Here is a 20,294-nt window from a genome sequence, read left to right as displayed (position 1 = left end):
CTCTCCCCCTCCCCCATCCTCCACCCCCACACTTCCCTGATTTATTTATTTATTAGGTCCATACCTGTGGCATATGGAAGTTCCCAGGCTAGGGGTCAAATTGGAGCTGCAGCTGCTGGCCTACACCACAGCCACAGCAATGCTACACCTACACCGCAGCTTGCAGCAATGCCGGATCCTTAACCCACTGAAAGGGTACAAGGCTCAAACCTGCATCCTCATGGAGATGAGCTGGGTTCTTAATCCATTGAGCCACAACAAGATCTGCACTTTTCCCAGTTTTAAAAGTGCAGAAACCAAGACTTAGGTCATATGACTTACCTCGTCACTCAGCAAAACAGACAGCTTACTACTTCTTAAGGTAACTTTCTAGAAGTCTCAGAGCACAAAACGGCTGGTAATCCAAGGGTCTGGCATCTGGGGTCCCTTAGCTCAACTGCATCATGTTAACACAGCCAGCAGCTTTTCCAAGGATGAGCAGGGAGGCAGCGCTCTCTGCTGGATTCCTTAGTAGCTGCGCCTTAGTGCCCATTCTCAGGCTTGACTGCAAACTAAAATCACCTGGTGAGCTTTAAAAATTACTGTGTTCAGGTCACACTGCAGACTAGTTACATCAGAATTTCAGGGTGTGGTCCAAGTGTCAGTATTTTTAAACCTCCTCAGACGATTCCAATGTTCAGCCAAGACTGAGGAATAACTACAGATTAACTTTATGTGTGAAGAAACTAGTCTAGAATGGAAAAATTAACAGCGGAGAATAAAATATCCCTGTGTAAAATCTTGCCACTTTTCCATTAAAAAAATTAGTCATGTGAGACTTGGTATGGGTCTGAAAATCCTGGAAAATCTCAGGAGTTGGGAAAAGGTATAAATGTACCATCACTGTCATTGGGCCAATCTGTGTCAAGGTAGGTCCAAAGTCACTGTTGGATCAAGAGTGGGAATAATAATAATAATAGAGGGGAAATTTACTTGAATAAAATGAATAAATTATTTACATTGTCTCCCAGATTTGTGTCAGCTTATACCCTCTAACACACTGGATTTTAAACTCGCCTGTGCATGAGGAAGCTGTTAATCAGCTTTTTCAGTTTGTTAAAACACAGATTACTGGGCCCCATCCACCCCTGAATTTCTGAGGCAGTAGGTCCAACAAATTTCCAGGCGACACCTAGGCTGCTGGTTTAGGACCAGCACTTAGGGAACCGCTGCTACAAAAAATGACCAGGTCAATACCCGCCTTCATGTCTGTGCCTGGTCCAGCAGTGTGGGAATCCTGTAGTACCCTGAATAGTCCTCAAAGCAGGCATGCAAGGAAGGAAGAATGGTTTTTTGAATGTGGCATAATGATTTTAAGTGCAAAATACATGTCAAGTCCTATGTCTCAAGGATAGACAAGGTGGAGGGGGAAAGAGCAGGGTCCCTAGGGGCAAGGCTTTGGTCATGCCCCAGCTCAAAGGGGTCTGCTATAGAGTAGCCTCGGTCTTATAGAAGGAGATAATTTTACTCCAGGAGTGGGAGAGTGAGGTCCCTAAATGTTGGTGTTGGAGGTACTGCCATTCACAATCAAGATGCCAGTATTGGGTCATCCATATCGCACACTTGTGGAACTTCAAATTTTTTGCTTGATAATATTTTTATCATAAGTATCAGCAGTTACAGATTGTGTTGTAAATATTATCTTTTTAAAAAAATGTGTCTGTAAATGAGTACGATGGAGTCTAACTACCATAGCAGTTTGTTATCAACATTTTTAAAGAACATGGAAAGAAGTACTTTCTTTTTTTTACTTTACTTTTACTTTTTTTTTTTAATACATGGAAAGAAGTTCCCATTGTGGCTCAGCAGTAATGAACCCGACCAGTATATCCACGAAGATATGGATTTGATCTCTGGCCTCACTCAGTGAGTTAAAGATCTGGCGTTGCTGTGAGCTGTGGTATAGGTTGCAGACCGTGGCTTGGATCTAGCATTGCTGCGGTTGCGGTGTAGACTGGCAGCTGCAGCTCGGATTCGATCCCTAGCCTGGGAACTTCCATATACTGCAGGCGCAGCCCTAAAAACAAACAAACAAAAAAGTACTTGGAAAAACTCTGACAATGTTAAATTTTACCTGAGCCCTGTGCTCCTGGAAAACAGCAACGGTGAAGAAATTCCCCCTATCCTTTCGTGTTCCATAAACAATTTACTGCAAAGAAACACTCCATCCCAAAAGACTGAGATAAGCCTCCTGGACTCCCCCATTATTCACCTTCGAGAGGCTTGGCACACTCCAAATTCTCATTCTTTACCTTGTTGGTGATTAGCTGAACCGATGGGGCCGCAGATCAGTTGGAATAAAATGCTTGTTAACCAAACATTGGTTAAGTTTCTTTTCTTCCCCCAGGTGCCTGAACTGTGGCCATCCTCAGCCAGAGCCAGTTTACAATCTCTCCTTAACCCCTCCAGGGAACAGGCTGGCCTTACGGTAAGACAACCTCCATATTTAATAAATACCCAGTCTACTAATCTAATAGGATCTGGTCACTCCTGCTTCCAAATCCTGTTCTTTCTAGCCCCATTTACTCCTTCCTATAAAAGAAAATCTTTTTTGCCTAACCTTTGGGAGCAAGCAGAACATTTTCACTATTGCAGTAAATCCCCCCCCCAATCCTTTCAAATAAAGTCTCTCCTTTACTAAATCTGGATTTTTTTGTTTACATTACATGCAACATTCTTTTTTTCTTCTGGAACTTATATTTCCATTCAACTTCTGCCACAGAGTTTTATCCTAGCATAATCTATTTTCATGCTTGGCAATATTTTCTGGAGAACCTGACTATACTTTACTGTCACAACATTAACTATATAAATTTGAACTTGTTAACTCTGGAGAAACATTCTGTCACCCCTAAGGTTCTAAGTGTTACTTTTTTTCCTTCTGGATTGAGATCTTGTTGCAATTGTTTGCATTACAAGTGAGCAAATGATAAATATACAGCATTTTATTATATGAGCAATAATCTTTACACATAAAAGTAAATTTTTATTAGAAATAAAAGATAGATTGAGTCAGTTATTTTTCCATGACGTTTATGTATCCAGGGAAGAATATCTTTTTTTTTTTTTTTTTTTTGCAAGAATGAGAAAGAGTTGGGTCTCCTGTTTTGTTTTTATGGGTATAAGCACTGATACACATTGTTCACATAAAAAGTAGATAAAAGTGGAAGGAGGTTTATTCTGGCAATGTCTTTTTTTTTTTCTTTTTATGGCCGCACCTACAGCATATGGAAGTTCCCAGGCCAGGGGTTGAATGGGAGCTGTAGCTGCCAGCCTACACTACAGTCACAGCAATGCCGGATGCTCAACCCTCTGAGAGAAGTCAGGGATCCAACCCGCATCCTCATGGATACTAGTCGGCTTCGTTTCCGCTGAGCCACGAGGGGAACTCCTGAACTGCTTATTGTTGCTCTTCTTATCGCTTACGTTGCACCAAGCTACTTGTTGACCTCCGTTACTGATACAGACATTGAGCAACTAGCACCCCCAGTGATTGCCCTTATTTTGTGTATCCCAATGCCGAGACTATAGTAGGAACTTATTACTTGTAAGTACTGCAGAAGGGTAAATGAAAAAATAAGCGCTGAAGGACCAAACTTAACTTTTAAACATCTTTCTTCAGTGCCCATCGTGTATAATATTTCACCGAATCCCTTGGATACCTGAGGAGGAAGGGGATTTTATATTGCCATTCTGCAAATGTGGGTGTGTACTCTGGAAGTCATTCTGCCTTTAGTGGCACAGAGCTCGTAGCAGCCCATATCCCGACTCAAGGAACAGAAAAGATTGGAGCCTAGAATCACAGATGGGGATGGACCCTGGCGACGATGGCTTCTCTGGTTAAAATTCCCCTTGGGGCTGTGCCAGTCTGGGGCACAAACCGCGCCCCTTTAGGAGTCCCCGCCCCTATGAGCCCAAGGCCCAACCTTCAGCAAGCGAAGCTCCCGGCCAATTAGAAGAGGTCATAGGCGGGCACTGCAGTTGAGCGAACCAATAGGCGGGCGGCCGGAGCAGGGCTTGCCTGGGCATGTGGGAGCTGCCGGCTGCGTGGACGCCACGTGCGGGCGTGGGGAGACTCGCGGGGCTTCAGGTGATCTGGGGGTGGGGTACTCTGCTGGGGATCGCGGGGTCGGGTAGGCTGGCGTGCTTTTTCCTCTGAGGCGGGGCCCTGCGCTGTGCGTCCGCTCTCCGCCCGCGGCCTGGGACGTCTGGTTGGGCCGACCCTGCTCCCAGGGCTCCCAGGAAGTAGGCCGGGCCTGGGCGCCGTCTGGCCCTCCTCCCGCCCTACTCGGGGGTTTTGGGTCTGAGGGGGCGGCGCTGGGTGAAGGGCTCAGTCTGGTGGGAGTCGGCCTGGCCGCCGCGACCAAGGAGTGACCAGCGCCACAATCCTTCCGTGGGTGAGGCCGGGCCTCCCACGGGTCACTTCTCGGAGATCGCGGGCCGCTGGGGGGAGGTCGTGCGGGGGCTCTCCTCGGACTTCTCTTGTCTCATGTACTTTTTGGTAGCACAGGAGATCTTACCAAGTCAGCTTTTCTCAAATTTGGGCGAGTGTTAGTATCGCGGCGAGGGGGTGGGGCCCGTGCGCTTTAAAATACAGATTCCCGGGCCCCGCTTCCCAAAATGACAGTTAAGAGGGCCCGCGGGTAGGCCTGGAAATCAGCCTGGTAAAAAGACCTCTCGTTTCTGGTAATGAAGTGCTTTGGGAAAGTCCCCAACCGAGTCCAATACCCGGTTTGATAAAGCCTCGTTTTGTGTTAAGAGACTGACTTGGTCCAGTTCACATAGCTCGTTAGTGCCAGAGCTAACTGGGACTAGAACTGCCTGCCTTCCTGATCAACCAGCAGGTTGGGGGCCCCTAGGCCACTGGCCATTCTGACTTAACAATTCCTTTGGGGCCTTTGCCCAAAGGCCTTTTGGCTGCTGACACAAAGCCCTGGTTTGGGGCGGAAGAGAGCTCTGCCCTCACTGAAAAAAACACTTGTGATTTGAAGGAAACTTTTCCTCAGGCCCCCGAACCTCCCCTGAGGCCCAGGGTAAGAAAGGCCTGGGGTGATGATTAATTGTTGATTTTGACATGTCAGCTAAGCCAGGGCACGTAGAACAGGACAGCTTTCATCTCTTGAAATACAAGGCCATGGAGTCCTTTTTTCTCAGGATCCTTATTTCTGGCTTCTTTGAAACGTCGCCAGCAGGGTCAGGGAGGCCACCTGCTTCCGACCTGCAGGGCCCTTAGCCTGCTCCTCCAAGTGGAAGTGCCCTCCTCCCCTACAGGGATAGCTGCTAGTGGGTCTTCACATTGCTGGGCTGAGGCAAATTGAGGTTCTGTATTGGGCAGCCTTCATCTGTGACTTGTCGATAAGAAGTTGATTAGTTTAGAGCCCTTTTGAAAAGGAGAAGGCTTCTTGGGGAAGAGATAAGCAAGCAGATGCAGAGTGAGTCAGGATGGGTCACCAAGCTGCCTCCTGGCCCAGGTATCACCAACTAGCAGTTCATCTCCCTCTCATTTCTCTTCATCTTTGCTGCTATTGCTCAGATTCTTATCTTCTATAAGGCACTTGTTATCCTGTCCTCCTCTGCCTAAAACTCTAGGGAGACTGATGGTTCCTATCTGCTTCTGGATTAAACCCAAGCTTTTACCCTTCTCCAGGAACAGTTCTCACTGTCCCCATGGCACCTCATACCTCCTGGTTTCCAATCGCTGCACCAGACCCCTTGCCTTTCCACAGTGGAAGTACTTTGCTTCCTAGAATTTGTGTCTACATTTGTCTCTGTCTGGATCCCCTTCCCTTCCTGGGCTGCCTGGTAGACCTTTCTGAAACCCTTCAAAGCGTCCCCTCCACCACTTGGCCTCCTCTAACCCAGCCTCTCTGCTTGTTAAATACCTGTCCTGGTGAGTCAAGCACACGGCCTAGCCTGTCCTTGCATCCTGAGCACACCCTTGTAAGTTGCTGACTACCTCTTTCCCAGCCAGACTGGAGTTCCTTGAAGATAAGGTCATCTGCAGCACTGTAGCCCCTGCACATAGCAGGCCTAGTGTCAGTTCTGTTAACAAACTTGCTCAGAGGGTCTGGTCCATGCCAGGTCCCGAGCTGGCTGTAGGGGAAGAGAGATAGGCACAGCTCTATCCCTACCTTCAGAGCGCTTTGAGGTGGACTGAATTAGCTGTTGACTTTGAAGAGTGTAGGAAATTTCTACTTGTGCTGTCAGAGCACAGAGAAGTGAACTTTGCTTCCTAGCTTGGCTGTAAATGTCTGGCATCAGGGCTACTGTGCCATATTTTAGTGACCTCCCCAGAGGCCTCTGGGGTCCCTCACTTGACCAGCAGAGACTAGTATGAGGGCACCAGCTTAGGGTAGGAAAAGCCACCAGAGTGTGATGGCTTCCCAGAGCGGGGACAGTAGGTTGAGTGGTGAAAAGTGGAGAGGGGCAGTTGCTCCAGCCAGGCTCTCCTTGTGCCTTACACCCAGTGGCATCAGGGGGTTGGAGGGCCCCCTCTTCCTCAGTCCTGGGGTACTCCTTTCAGGCCTTTGCCCCTAACGTGGCCACTGATTCCTCTCCCCTTCACCCATAGGGCCACGGTTCCACCTTCTTAATCTCTTCAGCCGTTGGCCTGTTCTGCTTCCCCGGCATGTCTCGCACAGCCCTTCACACACTTTCTGCTCCATTCTTGTCTCTGCAGTGAGACTAGATTCTTGGAGCCCAGAGTCCATTTTTGGAACTCTGCCCAGCACTTGCCACAGTTGGGACCCCAGAGGCCTAAGGCTGGCATTAGCCTGTGCAATCCAGAGGGTTGTTCCAGAAGGGCTTCTTGGAGAATGGAGGAAGGTTAGGAGGGAGCAGTGGGGAGGGGGCGGGAGGAAGGTTGGAAAGGGACAGGGAGTCCAGGCCAAGGCAGGTCTGGCTTGGGAAGAGCTGGTTACCAGCCAAGAGCAGGAGCCTCCACCACTCTGGGGGGAAAGGGAGCAGGTACTTATTGAGCCCCTTCTGTGTATAATATATGCAGATCCCAGCACATCGATTGTGCCATTTCCTCTTCCCACTGGAAAGCTATTAGGGCCATTTTACATGCAAAGAACCTGAAGCTCAGCTGTTAGCTAACTTACAGAGAGCTGAGTTAGCCCCTGCTCTGCCTACTTCAAAGCCCTGGTTTTCTGGTCTCTTTGGGTGCACTGACTCAGCACAGCAAACAAGATGAAGCTTTCCAGGCTACATTCTTCACCATTCTTCACCATGCCGGGATGCCGGCCTTTTAGCACGGGATTTGCAAACCCATGTGAACATCAAACATTTCTTGCTGCAGTAGTGGGCCACAGCATCTCTTCTCAATGCAACATTCAGGGATGAGAGCTTGTGGGAGGTACCATGAAAATCTGCAGCACTATAGATCAGGGCTTTCCTTTTCTCTCGCTCTCTCTTTTAAGTTGAGCCTGTTTACCAGCACACAAGTGCCTATAGGCTTCAATGATTAAACTACATGTCCAACTATATATATATTTTTTTTTTTTTAACTTTTTTTGGGGGGGTGCTACCCTGTGGCACATGGAGTTCCTGGGCCAGGGATCAGATCCGAACCTCAGTTGCAGCCTAAGTGGCAGCTTTGACGATGCCTGTGCTGGGCTGAGGATGGAACCTGCCTCCCAGCACTACAGAGATGCTGCTAGTTCTGTTGTGCCACAGTGGGAATTCCTCCAATTATTTTTAAATGTTTGTAGACAGTGTTGTGATGAGTGAATTAGAAGGTCATTTATGTCATTTTGGTTAACACATACCAAAAACAACTATTGTGGGCTTCCTATGAAATATTTTCTCCAGGTCTGCTGTGGGTCTGTGCCCTTACATTTCATAAAATCTCTCGTTTCCTTTAACTGGAACTTCATACACACACACACACACATACACACACCATTTCTGTAACCTTTATTTTCCCATAACCATACCTCTCTACAAGTTTCTGATGCCTACAATATTGGAGGTTAGTTACAGCTTGGAGGTTGAGAGCATGGATTCTGGATTCACATCAGCCTGTGGCTATTATTAATTAATTGGGCAAGTTATTTAACCTCTATGCCTCCGTTTTTGTACCTGTAATATGAGGATACTGATACTTTGAGTTGTTTGGAAGATTGAGTAATTCTGTGTAAAGTACTTAGAACAGTGATTCTGTATGTGCCATTAACTGTGTGAGTGCAATTATTACGAAAATAGGTCTTTGACTCCTTCTGGAATCCTGAGACCAAGGGCTGTGGGGCAGTCTAGCCAGCAACAGGGCACTGCAGGAGGGCGGGCAGGGCTGGCATACTCCTCACTCAGCGCCTCTGCCCTCTCTCTTCTCTCCCCAGGCTGCTGCCCTGTTGGCACATTACCTCCCAGGCCTCCCTTGCCCTGAGGGGTGAGCTGATTGGGATGGTACCCCGGGAAGCTCCTGAGTCCAGCCAGTGCCTGTGCCCTTCCCTGGGGAGCCCCAATGCCAAGGATGTGCTTCGGAGGAAGCACAAGAGGAAGAGTCGACAGCACCAGAGGTTCATGGCCCGGAAGGCCTTGCTGCAGGAGCAGGGGCTGCTGAGTGCACCCCCAGAACCAGGATCCTCTCCACTGCCCACGCTCTTGGATGCTCCGCCAGGCACAGAAGCTTCCAGCAGTGTGAGGCAGCGTCCAAAGGCTGAATCTGGAGGTGCCCCCTGCAGCAGAAAGCCCACTCCCAGGGAATCTGCAGGGCCCTTGCCAAGCAAGTGCGTGGCTATCGACTGTGAGATGGTGGGCACAGGCCCCCGGGGGCGGGTGAGTGAGTTGGCCCGCTGCTCCGTGGTGAGTTACTATGGCGATGTCCTCTACGACAAGTACATCCGGCCTGAGATGCCCATCGTGGACTACCGCACTCGCTGGAGCGGCATCACTCGGCAGCACATGCGCAAAGCCATCCCCTTCCAGGTGGCCCAGAAAGAGGTGAGGGCAGGGCTGGGGCTTTGGGTTAGTGTGATGGGCTGCAGCAGTGCTTTGCTACTATAGGTGAGAAGGGACCTTGAGAAAGTTACTTAACTTCTCCAAACAATGGCTTCCTTCTCCACAGAACAGGGTGGATAGAGAGCTTGCCCTAGAGCATAGAAGGAGTGCTGGGGTATTCCTTGTGACAGTGTTTGTGAACAGGTTGTGCTAACTGTAAGATGCAAAGCAGCTTACATGCCACATTTTTTCTTTTGTAAAAGTATTACATATCTGTATAAAATGTGTAGGGCCCATAGTGCTATCACCTGCGGGTGTTAATTTGTTTCGGTTTTGTTTTTTGTTTTTTCATTGTTTTGAAAAAAGTAATTAGTGTTGTGACCACAACCACTAGGAATTCCCACATGTCCTTGGAACATAGGAAACACTCAGATCTTTCTTTTTTGTGTTTGTGTGTGTGTCTGTCTTTTTAGAGCCGCACCCATGGCATATGGAAGTTCCCAGGCTAGGGATCGAATCCGAGCTGTAGCTGCCGGCCTACAGCAGAGCCACATCAATGCCAGATCTGAGCCATGTCTGCTACCTACACCATAGCTCACAGCAATGCCGGATCCTTAACCCAGTGAGCGAGGCCAGGGATCGAATTTGTATGCTATGTTTACTGATCGAGTTTGTTACTATTGAGCCACAATGGGGACTCCCTAAGGAAACATTTAGATCTCAATCCACAATCTTGGATCCTTGTCCCCACCTCCCTCTGCAGAGATTCTGATCCCACAGGTCTCTAGGTAGACCCTGGGACAGCTCTGATGTGTCTATCCCTAAAAACCAACATGCTATGCAACTTGCATGACAAAAACCTCAGAGCTGATGGGAAAAGTGGAGTTAGGGACACAATGCTCAAAATAAAAAGCAAGAAATCTAATAATAGTGGCAGCACAGTTTTGCCCAGGGTCACTGGCTAAGAAATGCATAAATAAACCAGTAGTATGGCACTTTGCCTTGAAAAGGCCTGGGGTACTGGGGGAAGTGGATGTCAGGAGGGTGGGCTTGCACTGTGGGAGGGAGGGAAGGAGTTAACTGGAAGTCAGGAGGTGGGAACACACAGGTGCAGATGGTAGGCAGGTAAGCTGAGCTGGCTGGTAGCTATGGGGGGCGTGGGCACTTTGTGGATTCCCCAGTGGCTCAGCTCAGCTGGGTGTGGTGTTGGCATTCACTTAGTGTTTCCCAAGGGCGAAGTTTGCATTATTCTCAAATCATGTCCTAACATATCAACTATAACCTCCTTGGAACACTTTGTAATTTCTTTCCTTCTTTTTTTTTTTTAAGGGCCACACCTGCAGCATATGAAAGTTCCCAGGTTAGGGGTCCAACTGGAGCTACAGCTGCCGGCCCATATCACAGCCACAGCACACAGGATCCTAGCCAAGTCTGCCACCTACACCACAGTTCATGGCAATGCTGGATCCTTAATGCACTGAGTCAGGCTGGAGATCAAACCCACATCCTCATGGACTGGTTGTTAACCACTGAGCCACAACAGGAACTCCTGCAATTTCAAACCAAGTGTTGTAACAGAACTATTTAACATTTCTGGTTTATTCTTGGGATTAGGTAAATTTAGTGAATATTGATATAAGTCACTTTGTGCCTTTTTCACATCAGGTACAACCTAAGGATTTTTTCTCTTTTATAAATTTTTTATCTTCTATTTAAAAGATTTTTATTTTATTTTATTTATTTATTTTGTCTTTTTGCCTCTTTCTAGGGCCACTTCCCTCGGCATATGGAGGTTCCCAGGCTAGGGGTCTAATCAGAGCTGTAGCTTCCGGCCTACGCCAGAGCCACAACAATGCGGGATCTGAGCCGAGTCTGTGACCTACACTACAGCTCATGGCAACGCCAGATTCTTAACCCACTGAGCAAGCCAGGGATCAACCTGCAACCTTATGGTTCCTAGTCGGATTCGTTCCTCATTGTGCCACAACGGGAACTCCTATTTAAAAGATTTTTATAGCCACATGTGCAGCATATGGAAATTCCCAGGTCAGGGATTAAATCCGAGCCCCAGCTGTGACCTACACAGCAGCTGTGGCAATGCTGGATCCTTTAACCCACTGCACTGGGCTGGGGTCGTACTTGTGCTTCTGCAGCAACCTGAGCCGTTGCAGTCAGTTTCTTAACCCACTGTGCCATAGCGGGAACTCTGCATTACTTTCAAAAGGTCTAATTTTTCAAGCTGACTGATCAGGAATAGAAGCAGCAGGAAGGTGGGCCTGTGGTGAACCCTCCAGCTCCTGAGTACTTCCCTTGGCCTGCAAGAGCAGGGCTGATTTTGATCTGCCCAGACTCTGAGCCCTTGTGGAGTGTGCTGGATACCTTCTCACCATGTGGGGGTGTGTGGGTGTGACTAATGTGGTGTGGCCCCTCGCTTCCACTAAAGTCTAAATGTACCATATCCACATATAGGGAAAGCTGAGTTTAGCGATAAACTACATGGTGGCTGCAGAGGCAGGCCTGTGGGAGGCTGATGGCCTGCGTCCTCCCCAGGGCCTGAAGAGGGCAGAAGGCAGGAGAGGCACACATTGTGCAGAAGGTCAGAGCTGAGCATGAGAGTAGGTTTGGAGGGTGAGAAGTAAGAATCCTGAAGAGAGGGGCAAAGGGGCAGAACCCTGAAGATGGGGACTATTCTGTTAATACTAGAAAAGCTGCCATTGATATGTCTCCATTGTCAGGCAGTTCCGTAACTTTGGCCACTGAGTCTCCACTGATCACCTCTGTGTGCTAAGCTGCCATTGAGTTTCACTAGTCCAGGCAGGCATGGTCCCTGTTTATTAGAGTGAGTGTACAGTGGAGGGCAGCTGGGCAGACTTGAGCTGGGGCTGACTGTGTACTTAGAAAATGTGCTGGGAGTTCCCATCGTGGCTCAGCGGTTAGCGAATCTGACTAGGAACCATGAGGTTGCAGGTTTGATCCTTGGCCTTGCTCAGTGGGTTAAGGATCCGGCATTGCCATGAGCTGTGGTGTAGGTTGCAGACGTGGCTCGGATCTTGTGTTGCTGTTGCTGTGGTGTAGGCTGGTGGCTATAGCTCCAATTCGATCCCTAGCCTGAGAACCTCCATATGCCGTGGGAGCAGCCCAAGAAAATGGCAAAAAAAAAAAAAAAAAGAAGAAAAAAAGAAAATGTGCTGAATCCCCTGAATGAAAGAACAGCAGGGGTCCTGATAGCAGTGGGGGAGCTGAGACCCCACCAAGAGAAGAGTTGGCGGAAGAGTTGCATGGGGCAGCAAGGCTGGCAAGGTCTTCAGGATGGAGACATAAGAGCCTGTCCCAGCAGGCAGGAGCGCCTTACCCATCCAAGAGTTCCTTTGATGCTCTCAACCACCCACAAGTGTTCTTGGCAGCTTTCCTGTTTTGCAGGTGTGGGGAGGCTTCAGCAACCCCCGGTTACAAGAAGTGCTGAGTAGACGGTCTGGGTTCAGACTGGATGACTGTGGAGCCCTTGGTCTCTCCTCTGTGCTATCTCCCTCCAGAGGGGTCCCTGCACCCACTGGTCCAGGGGTCAGGATGTGCCTCATGCCTGCCTGACCCTGGGGCCTTCCTGACTCCTTCTCTGCTCACAGATCCTCAAGCTCCTGAAGGGCAAGGTGGTGGTGGGGCATGCCCTGCACAATGACTTCCAGGCCCTCAAGTACGTCCACCCTCGGGGCCAGACCCGGGATACCACTTACGTCCCCAACCTCCTCAGCCAGCCTGGCCTCCACACCCGGACCCGGGTCTCTCTTAAGGACCTGGCCCTGCAGCTGCTGCACAAGAAAATCCAGGTGCGTGCTGTGGGCGGGATTGTGGGAGGGAGAGGGCCTGGCCTCTGGGCTAGGCGGGCCATGGACAGGCAGTGCCTCCAGGCTCCTAGCTGTTTCCCGCCTCCCCCTGGTCCTGGGGCTTCCTCATGGACACAAATGAAGCCCTCTTTGCTCTCCACATCCTCCTCTAGTGTGTTGTAGCACCAGCCACATCCTCCCAGGCTGCTCTCAGATCTGTCTCCCATCCAGTTCTTGGCTCCATCCCCGTGTCTTCACATAGAGCCCCATCTCCTGCAACCAAAGGTGGAGTATTTGGTTAGGGGCTGCTGGTGACTCTTGCTCCTGCTGTGCTTCACATTCATTACCTCATCTGCTCCTCAAGCCTGTGAAACAGGGATTTTTACCAGGCTTTCTATCTGAGGACACAGAGAAGCTAGATGGCTTGTGGCATGCCTGGGATTCCAGTGCCCTTCTGTCTAATTGGAGCCCAGACCTTTACTGTGCCAGGCTGACACCCCCATCCTGAGTACTCATGCCTGGGCCTGGACACAGACCCCCGAGCACTGGGCCTCCCGCTGGGTCTACAGGTGGTGATTTGTGGGCTCTCATCCGCAGGTGGGCCAGCATGGGCACTCATCCGTGGAAGATGCTGTGACGGCCATGGAGCTCTACCGGCTGGTGGAAGTGCAGTGGGAACAGCAGGAGGCCAGCAGCCCCCAGAGCCACCCTGAGGACAGAGAACCTGACAGCAGCACGGACATGGAGCAGTATATGGAGGACCAGTACTGGCCTGAAGACCTGGCCCCAGGCACCAGCAGCAGATCAGGGGAGGCGCAGGGCAGAAGGGAGTGAGGGAGAAGAGGCTCCCGTGGGGAGGAGGCCCAGGGGAACAATAGAGGCTTCAGCCAGCAGCGCCCAGGGTCTGAGGAGCTGGGACGACCTGTCCTCTTGAGCTCTGCCTTCAGAGGCACAGCCTTTCCCCCCTGACTTCTGTGGTTTTGCTAATGGCACTTGATTGACACCAAGTAAATCTCAGGTGGGCGGGCTGCTAGAGTCCAGCAGGTGTAGAGAATATGCCAGCAGATAGCACCAGGCTGCCACTGGCCTTCCCCACCCCATGCTGCGCTCTCCCTCTCTGGGGGTGGTGGATGGGGTGTCAACAGCCAGGAGTTCACTTGTCTCAACTCAGTGACCTGGGGTAAAGCTCTCTTCCCATCTTCCCATCTACCTCTGCCTCCAGAGTCACTTTCAGGTTCAGAGTAAATACACCCTGAATCTGTAGAGTTGAGGCCACTCAAGGGACATTTCCTTTCTCAGCTGGAGCTCTGGCTGCAGCTGTTGCAGGAACTGCTAGGCTACAGAGGAATAGCAGAGCCAACAGGCTTGTGGGGAGCTGGGCCCTCCCATGCTGCTACCAGAAGTCAGCAGACACTAATTTCGGAGGAGGGAAAGCACATGAGCTTTGGATGGAGACTAGCATATTTATTTTGACCCAAATCAGACGTTCCTCCTGCCCACCCAGCACTAGGCTCCCTTAACAAAAATCTGAGAAACAGGGCAGCAGTGTGAGTTCTGGGACCCCTGTGCAGAATTGCCCACAAGGACTATTATTTATTGAGAGCAAGGCCACAGGTCTGTAAGAGAGCAGAATATGTGCCCACTGGTGCTGGGTGGGCAGTAAGGGCTGTACAGCTGTGCCTTCCTGCTCAGTGGGTGCCCCCATTCATTGGCGGTTGGGTTTTCTCCAAATTTCTAAAATGATTCTGTTGGTATTTCATCCCTCACCCCTCTTTCCATGTTTCCTATGGGACAGTTTTGGGGTGTTGGGGTAACCAAGAGCTCAGGTCACACAGGACCTTTGAGCCCCATCTTGCTACTTAATAGCTTTGAGACTTGGGCAAGTATGTGACTCCACCCTGGAGTCTCTTCCCTCATGTGTAAGATGGGGGTAACAGTACAACCTGCCTCAGAGGGTTGGTAGAGGTGAAGCCCTGAGTGCTTGGCACGGTGCCTGGCACATGGTGAGCTGAGGTCAGCGCGAGCTGCTGGTTTTGTTTAAGGATCAGTATCATCCTCTTCTAGGTAACACCTGAGCATGCCCACGGGTCGTGTGGCTCTGATCCAGACAGAACTGTCCTCGTGGCTGTCCCAGGAGGTGTGGCATGGCCCAGAGGGGACAAAACCTGGGTTCCCTGTTCTGTGAGCAAAGTGGCAGGGTCAGGAAAGGAGGGACACTTACTGAGACCACACAGCTATCAGCTCGGGGCTGCAGATTGTTCTGGGAGCTGGCTGAGTCACTCACTGACCATTGCCGGCCTGGCACCAGGACTTTGTCCTGATTCCTTAAAAGTCTGGCTGACGCCACGCTCACAGCTAAACAGTAGCTTCAGTTCTTTGGTCTGTGGGTTGAGGGAGGATGGAGCTGTTAGCACTGGGGAAATGTAATGGGGTTAAAGTCAGCTTTGTTGTAAAATCCTTCTGGAATAAAACTCAATTGGGAAAGTAGGTGAAGTGGCCTTTTCTTTGAATTCTCCATCTAGGGTGAGAGGGTGGCTTGATGAAGGATTTGGGGGGCACAAGGGGATTGAGTCTTGCTGGGTGCTGTCACTTTTGAGGTGCACAGCTTTCACAATGCTTTGGGATGTGGCAAGAAAATATTAGAGCTACAGACTTTATATATATATAATATGTTATATATATATAAAACATGTTATATATATATATAACATGTTATATATGTGTTATATATATAAAACATGTTATATATGTGTTATATATATAACATGTTATATATGTTATATGTATATATAGTATGTTATATATATAATATGTTTTATATATATATATATATTATTTTTTTTTTTTTTGGCTGTGCCTGTGGCATGGTGGAAGTTCCCTAGCCAGGGATGACCAGGGCTGCTACAGTGACAGCAATGGATCCTTAACCTATTGTGCCACAAGGGAACTCCCTATTTCTTAAAAATTTTATAACTGTCCTATTATCGAGCACAGGTTTATTAAGCTTGTTTCTTTTTGAAGCTATGTACCCCCTTTTATCTTAACCTTTTTTTTTTTAGTTTAAAATATACAACGTAAAATTGACCATCTTAACTATTTTTAAGTGCAAAGATAAATATATTCACATTGTAGTGGAACCCATCTCCAGAACTCTTTTATCATGAAAAACTGAAGCTCTAAACTCAATAAACAATGACCCCTCATTCTCTCCTCCCTTCAGCTCTTGGCAACTACTGTTCTACTTTCAGTTTTTATGAATTTGACTAGGCGCCTCATGTAAACAGGATCCTATTGTATTTACCATTTTATATCTGACTTATTTCACATAATGTCCTCAGGGTTCATCTCTGTTGTGGTATGTGTCAGAATTTTCTTCCATTTTAAGACTAAATAATATTCACTTGGTTGTACATGCTGCATTTTGTTTATCCATCCATCAACAGACACTTGGATTACTTCCCCTCCTGGTTATTGTAAGTATTCCTGTATCTCTCTAGGAACCTCCCTTCAATTCTTTTGGCGATACATCCAGAAGTGATTTCACTGGATCATGGTATTTCTGTTTAATATTTTGAGGAAATCGCTATACTCTTACACAGTGGCAGTACCATTTTACATTCCTTCCAACCGTGCGCAATGGGTCCAGTTTCTCCGTATCCTTACCAGCACTTGTTATTTGTGGTCCTTTTGATAATAGCCATTCTGACATGTGTGAGGTGATACCTTGTCATGATTCTGATTTGCCTACCTTTTTCTGATGATTAATGTTGAGCATCTTTTTCACACGTCTATTGGTTTATGTCTCGTTTTGTTTTTTTGGCTGTGGCGAGCAGTGGCTTGATGTGGGACCTCAGTTCCTAGACCAGGGATTAAACCTGGGCTGCAGTGGTGAAAGAGCAGAATCCTAACCACTAGACCACAAGGGACCTCCTGTATTTACTTTAAAATCATTCATTTTATGTTTTATGCTCATTTTTTATGTGTTTTAAAAAGTGTATTCCGGAGTTCCCGTCATGGCGCAGTGGTTAACAAATCCGACTAGGAACCATGAGGTTGCGGGTTCGGTCCCTGGCCTCGTTCAGTGGGTTAAGGATCTGGTGTTGCCATGAGCTGTGGTGTAGGTTGCGGGCACGGCTCGGATCCCAAGTTGCTGTGGCTCTAGCGTAGGCCAGTGGCTACAGCTCCGATTGGACCCCTAGCCTGGGAACCTCCATATGCCGTGGGAGCAGCCCTAGAAAAGACAAAAAAAAAATAGTATTCCATTAACAGTGAAACGTTTTTAAATTGAACCACATGAAATTGCTGATATTTGAGATGGTTTCCTCTGTGGTATATCATTTTGAAATTCACGTACACATTTAGGGGTATGTGACCAGCTGAGTTGGCGACAGTTGAACTGGGTTTCCAAGGGCAGGTTGCCTGTAGGGAAAGGTACCTGCCCCACTTTATGAGTCATCCACTCAGCCTGTTCCCTGTGCTGGGGTTCAGAGAGGGCACACAGTGGCAGCCTTTTTACCTGCTCCAGGCCTAAGAGGTAGGCCACCTAGCAGGATGTGTGTCTTGTACGGCTGAGAGTTTTTCCCCGAGTGACTCACTTTCCTACTGTCCTCTGACTCAATGAGATTTGGCTGGAGTGATTCCCGTTAAGCCTGGGAAGTATCACACCACTAGGAAACCCCAGCTCATCCCCCCTGACTAGCCTCAGGGGTTCTTCTCCTAGGCTGTTACTCACCAGTAACTGTGTCCAACCTTGGAGCACATGACATCTGAAAGCACTCAGGGTGATCTAGACAGGGTTCTAAGCGCTGGGGGTCCCCCCTACCCAGGCCCCCGCAGTGAACCAAACAAGTGCGAGGGGGACCAGTAAGTGAATAGGAAAATCGTTGGTATTTTCTACAAGTGTTAATTCCTGCAGAGGACACTCAGAAAGGGGACAGGAGGTGCAGTTTTAAATAGAAGCAAGGAAAGGGAGAAAACTGGATAGATTACCTGGAGGAAGTGCTTTCTAGACTGGGGACAGCAAACTTCCAGGCCCTGGGGACAGAGAAAGCACACAGGAAGGAGGTGAGAAGAGGGTGTTGGTGAAAGCATGGGAGAGAGGCTGACCTTTTTTTTTTTTTTTGTCTTTTTAGGGCTGCACCCTCAGCATATGGAGGTTTCCCAGGCTAGGGGTCTAATCAGAGCTATAGCCTCTGGCACAGAGGCACAGCAACGCTGAATCTGAGCCGAGTCTTTGACCTACATGACAGCTCACGGCAACGCCGGATCCTTAACCCACTGAGTGAGGCCCAGGATCAAACCTGCAACCCCATGGTTCCTAGTCAGATTTGTTTCCACTGAGCCACGATGGGAATTCCCGAGGCTGACTTTTATAAGCACCACTGTCCCTCTCCAACCGAAGATTCAGACCTGATCTCACCCCTGTAGCTCTGGGCCCCAGCACACGGTGAATTAAGGATGATTGCTCTTGCCTGAAGAAGGCAGGGGGACCCTCTTAAGGGCTGGGAGGAGTCGCTATATGAATATCAGAAGGCCGAGAATTCAGGTCACAACCTAAAAAAGAGGCTTAGATTGATAGTGGTGCAAGATGAGGTTGGAAAGGCAGGTGGGACAAATATAAGAGAGTCTTGGGGACTGTGAGGGAGGGAAGGTTGTTTTTTTGGTGTGTGTGTGTTTTTTTTTTTTTTTTTAAGACAATAGGAAATCACTGTAGGTTCTTGAGCAAAGTGCTGTGACAGGCAGTGCAAGACATTAGCTATTGGGAAACTTAATCTGGTAAGATTTGAAAGACAACTTAGAGCAGGGCATGAGGTGGGGAGACCTCAGAGCTGACTGGGGCAGGTGAGGACGGGGGTAAGATGTGCCCAGAAAAGGAGAAATGCAGAGAAGACTTAAATATGCAGCTTTGGAGTTGACCACAGAACAGGCTCAGGACCCGTGAGGAAAAGAATCACAGGGGCAGAGATGTGTTCTGAGTCCTGGGGAGGCCAGAGGAGGGGAGAGGGTGAAGCCTGCAGCAGGGATGTTGATGTGGGCCAATCACCAGAGGGTGGGCAGAGTCCTGCAGGGATTGTTGAAAGAGAAACTGCCAATTGCATCTTTGGGGGGTTACTTTTTCAACATTCGTTCATTAAAGTAACAGGAATTTTGCTTCACCTCCCCCTAAATCAGGGTAACAATCCTTTATGCCTCTGAGAAAGAAAAAAAAAATCCCCATATAATCTGAATTCAAGAAAAAGTTGCTCGTTCCTAATAGTAACCAAAAAAACCTTCTTATTCAAATTTGAACCAGTTTAACAAGAAACAGGAACAATGCCTTATCCTTTAAACATATTTCAGTATCTGGCTTTATTTTTGCAGTTTGTTAAATGAAGGTGGAGGTTACTTGGTGAAAACACCAAGAATCTGGGGAAGTTCCTTTCTACGCTACAAATCTTTAGGATAACTGAGGACAATCAGGTTCGACTCTCAAAGCTTGTTCTGTATGGATCTGGGATTGAAGGCAAAATGGGGAGCTTTCAGGAGTTCCCTTTGTGGCTCAGCAGTTAATGAACCCGACTAGGATCCATGATGATAAGGGTTCAATACCTGGCCTTGCTCAGTGGGTTAAGGATCCAGCATTGCTGTGAGCTGTGGTATAGGTCACAGACACAGCTCGGATCCTGTGTTGCTGTGGCTGTGGTATAGGCCGGCAGCTGTAGTTCCAATCCGACCCTGGCCTGGGAACTTCCATATGCTGCGGATGCAGTCCTAAAAAGCAAAAAAAAAAAAAAAAAAAAAAAAAAAAGAATGGGGGGCTTTCAACTCACCACAAATAGCTGATGGACGATATCCTTGTTGAAGCTGATTTAGGACTAGCAGTTAAGGATCTGGCACTGCCATTGCAGTGGTGAGGATTTGATCCCTGGCCTGGGAACTTCTGCATGCTGTGGGCCCGGCTAAAAGGAAAACAAAACCTGATTCTCTTTTTGCCGCAGTTGTAACTCATTCATTTATTCAATAAATGTTGAGTGCTCCCTAAGGGGTCAGGCATTGTTCTAAGGGGTCAGAGTTGTAGCCTGGGAGAGTGTAGCTTGCAGGAAAGATCGCTGGGCTGGTAGGGGCTCCTGCTTCTCCTTGTCCTCAGTGTTGGCCCAGCCAGAGGCAGAGCCCACCAAGGGCAGAAGGTTGCCATTTCTGAGGCCACCCCTAAGCCAATGGAGGCTCCCTTACTGCCTCCTTGCCTTTGCTGGGTCAGCGGTGGGGATTAGCCCCGCTCAAACCCCAACCTTCTCTAACCCTTCCCCATTCATAGCCTCGGCGTCGCAAGAGCCAGGTCTCTCTGCCCCCATAAAACGCTTCACAGAGTGTCAGATTGGTGATGGTCCCGGAAGTTGGACGTTCCCTGGGCTCCAGTCCTGGGGATTGTTTATTTTCCGGGTGGAGAGCGAGAGAGGAGGGACAGATGTTGCAATCATCTCCATCCTTATCGGCTATGTCATCTGAGGAGGGGGT

General features: G+C 48.7%; 1 protein-coding gene across 2 annotated transcripts; it reads left to right on the top strand.

Moving 5' to 3' along the window:
- The first annotated feature begins 4,036 nt into the window (after positions 1 to 4,036).
- Positions 4,037 to 15,287, top strand: AEN (apoptosis enhancing nuclease). 2 transcript variants are annotated; one of them, XM_047767493.1, is made up of 4 exons: positions 4,037 to 4,129; positions 8,379 to 8,982; positions 12,603 to 12,803; positions 13,398 to 15,287. In XM_047767493.1, exons 2-4 carry the CDS (start codon positions 8,443 to 8,445, stop codon positions 13,632 to 13,634), a joined length of 978 nt encoding a protein of 325 aa, XP_047623449.1. In that variant the 5' UTR covers positions 4,037 to 4,129; positions 8,379 to 8,442; the 3' UTR covers positions 13,635 to 15,287. The 2 variants fall into 2 exon arrangements, with proteins under 2 accessions (XP_047623449.1, XP_047623450.1); XM_047767494.1 differs by lacking the exon at positions 4,037 to 4,129 and adding an exon at positions 4,336 to 4,436.
- Positions 15,288 to 20,294: the final 5,007 nt, after the last annotated feature.

The sequence above is a fragment of the Phacochoerus africanus genome, chromosome 2 (genome assembly GCF_016906955.1).
Source record: "Phacochoerus africanus isolate WHEZ1 chromosome 2, ROS_Pafr_v1, whole genome shotgun sequence".
Lineage (NCBI taxonomy): Eukaryota > Metazoa > Chordata > Mammalia > Artiodactyla > Suidae > Phacochoerus > Phacochoerus africanus.
The sequence above is the reverse complement of the archived record's forward strand: the minus strand, read 5'-3'. Positions and strand labels throughout refer to the sequence as shown.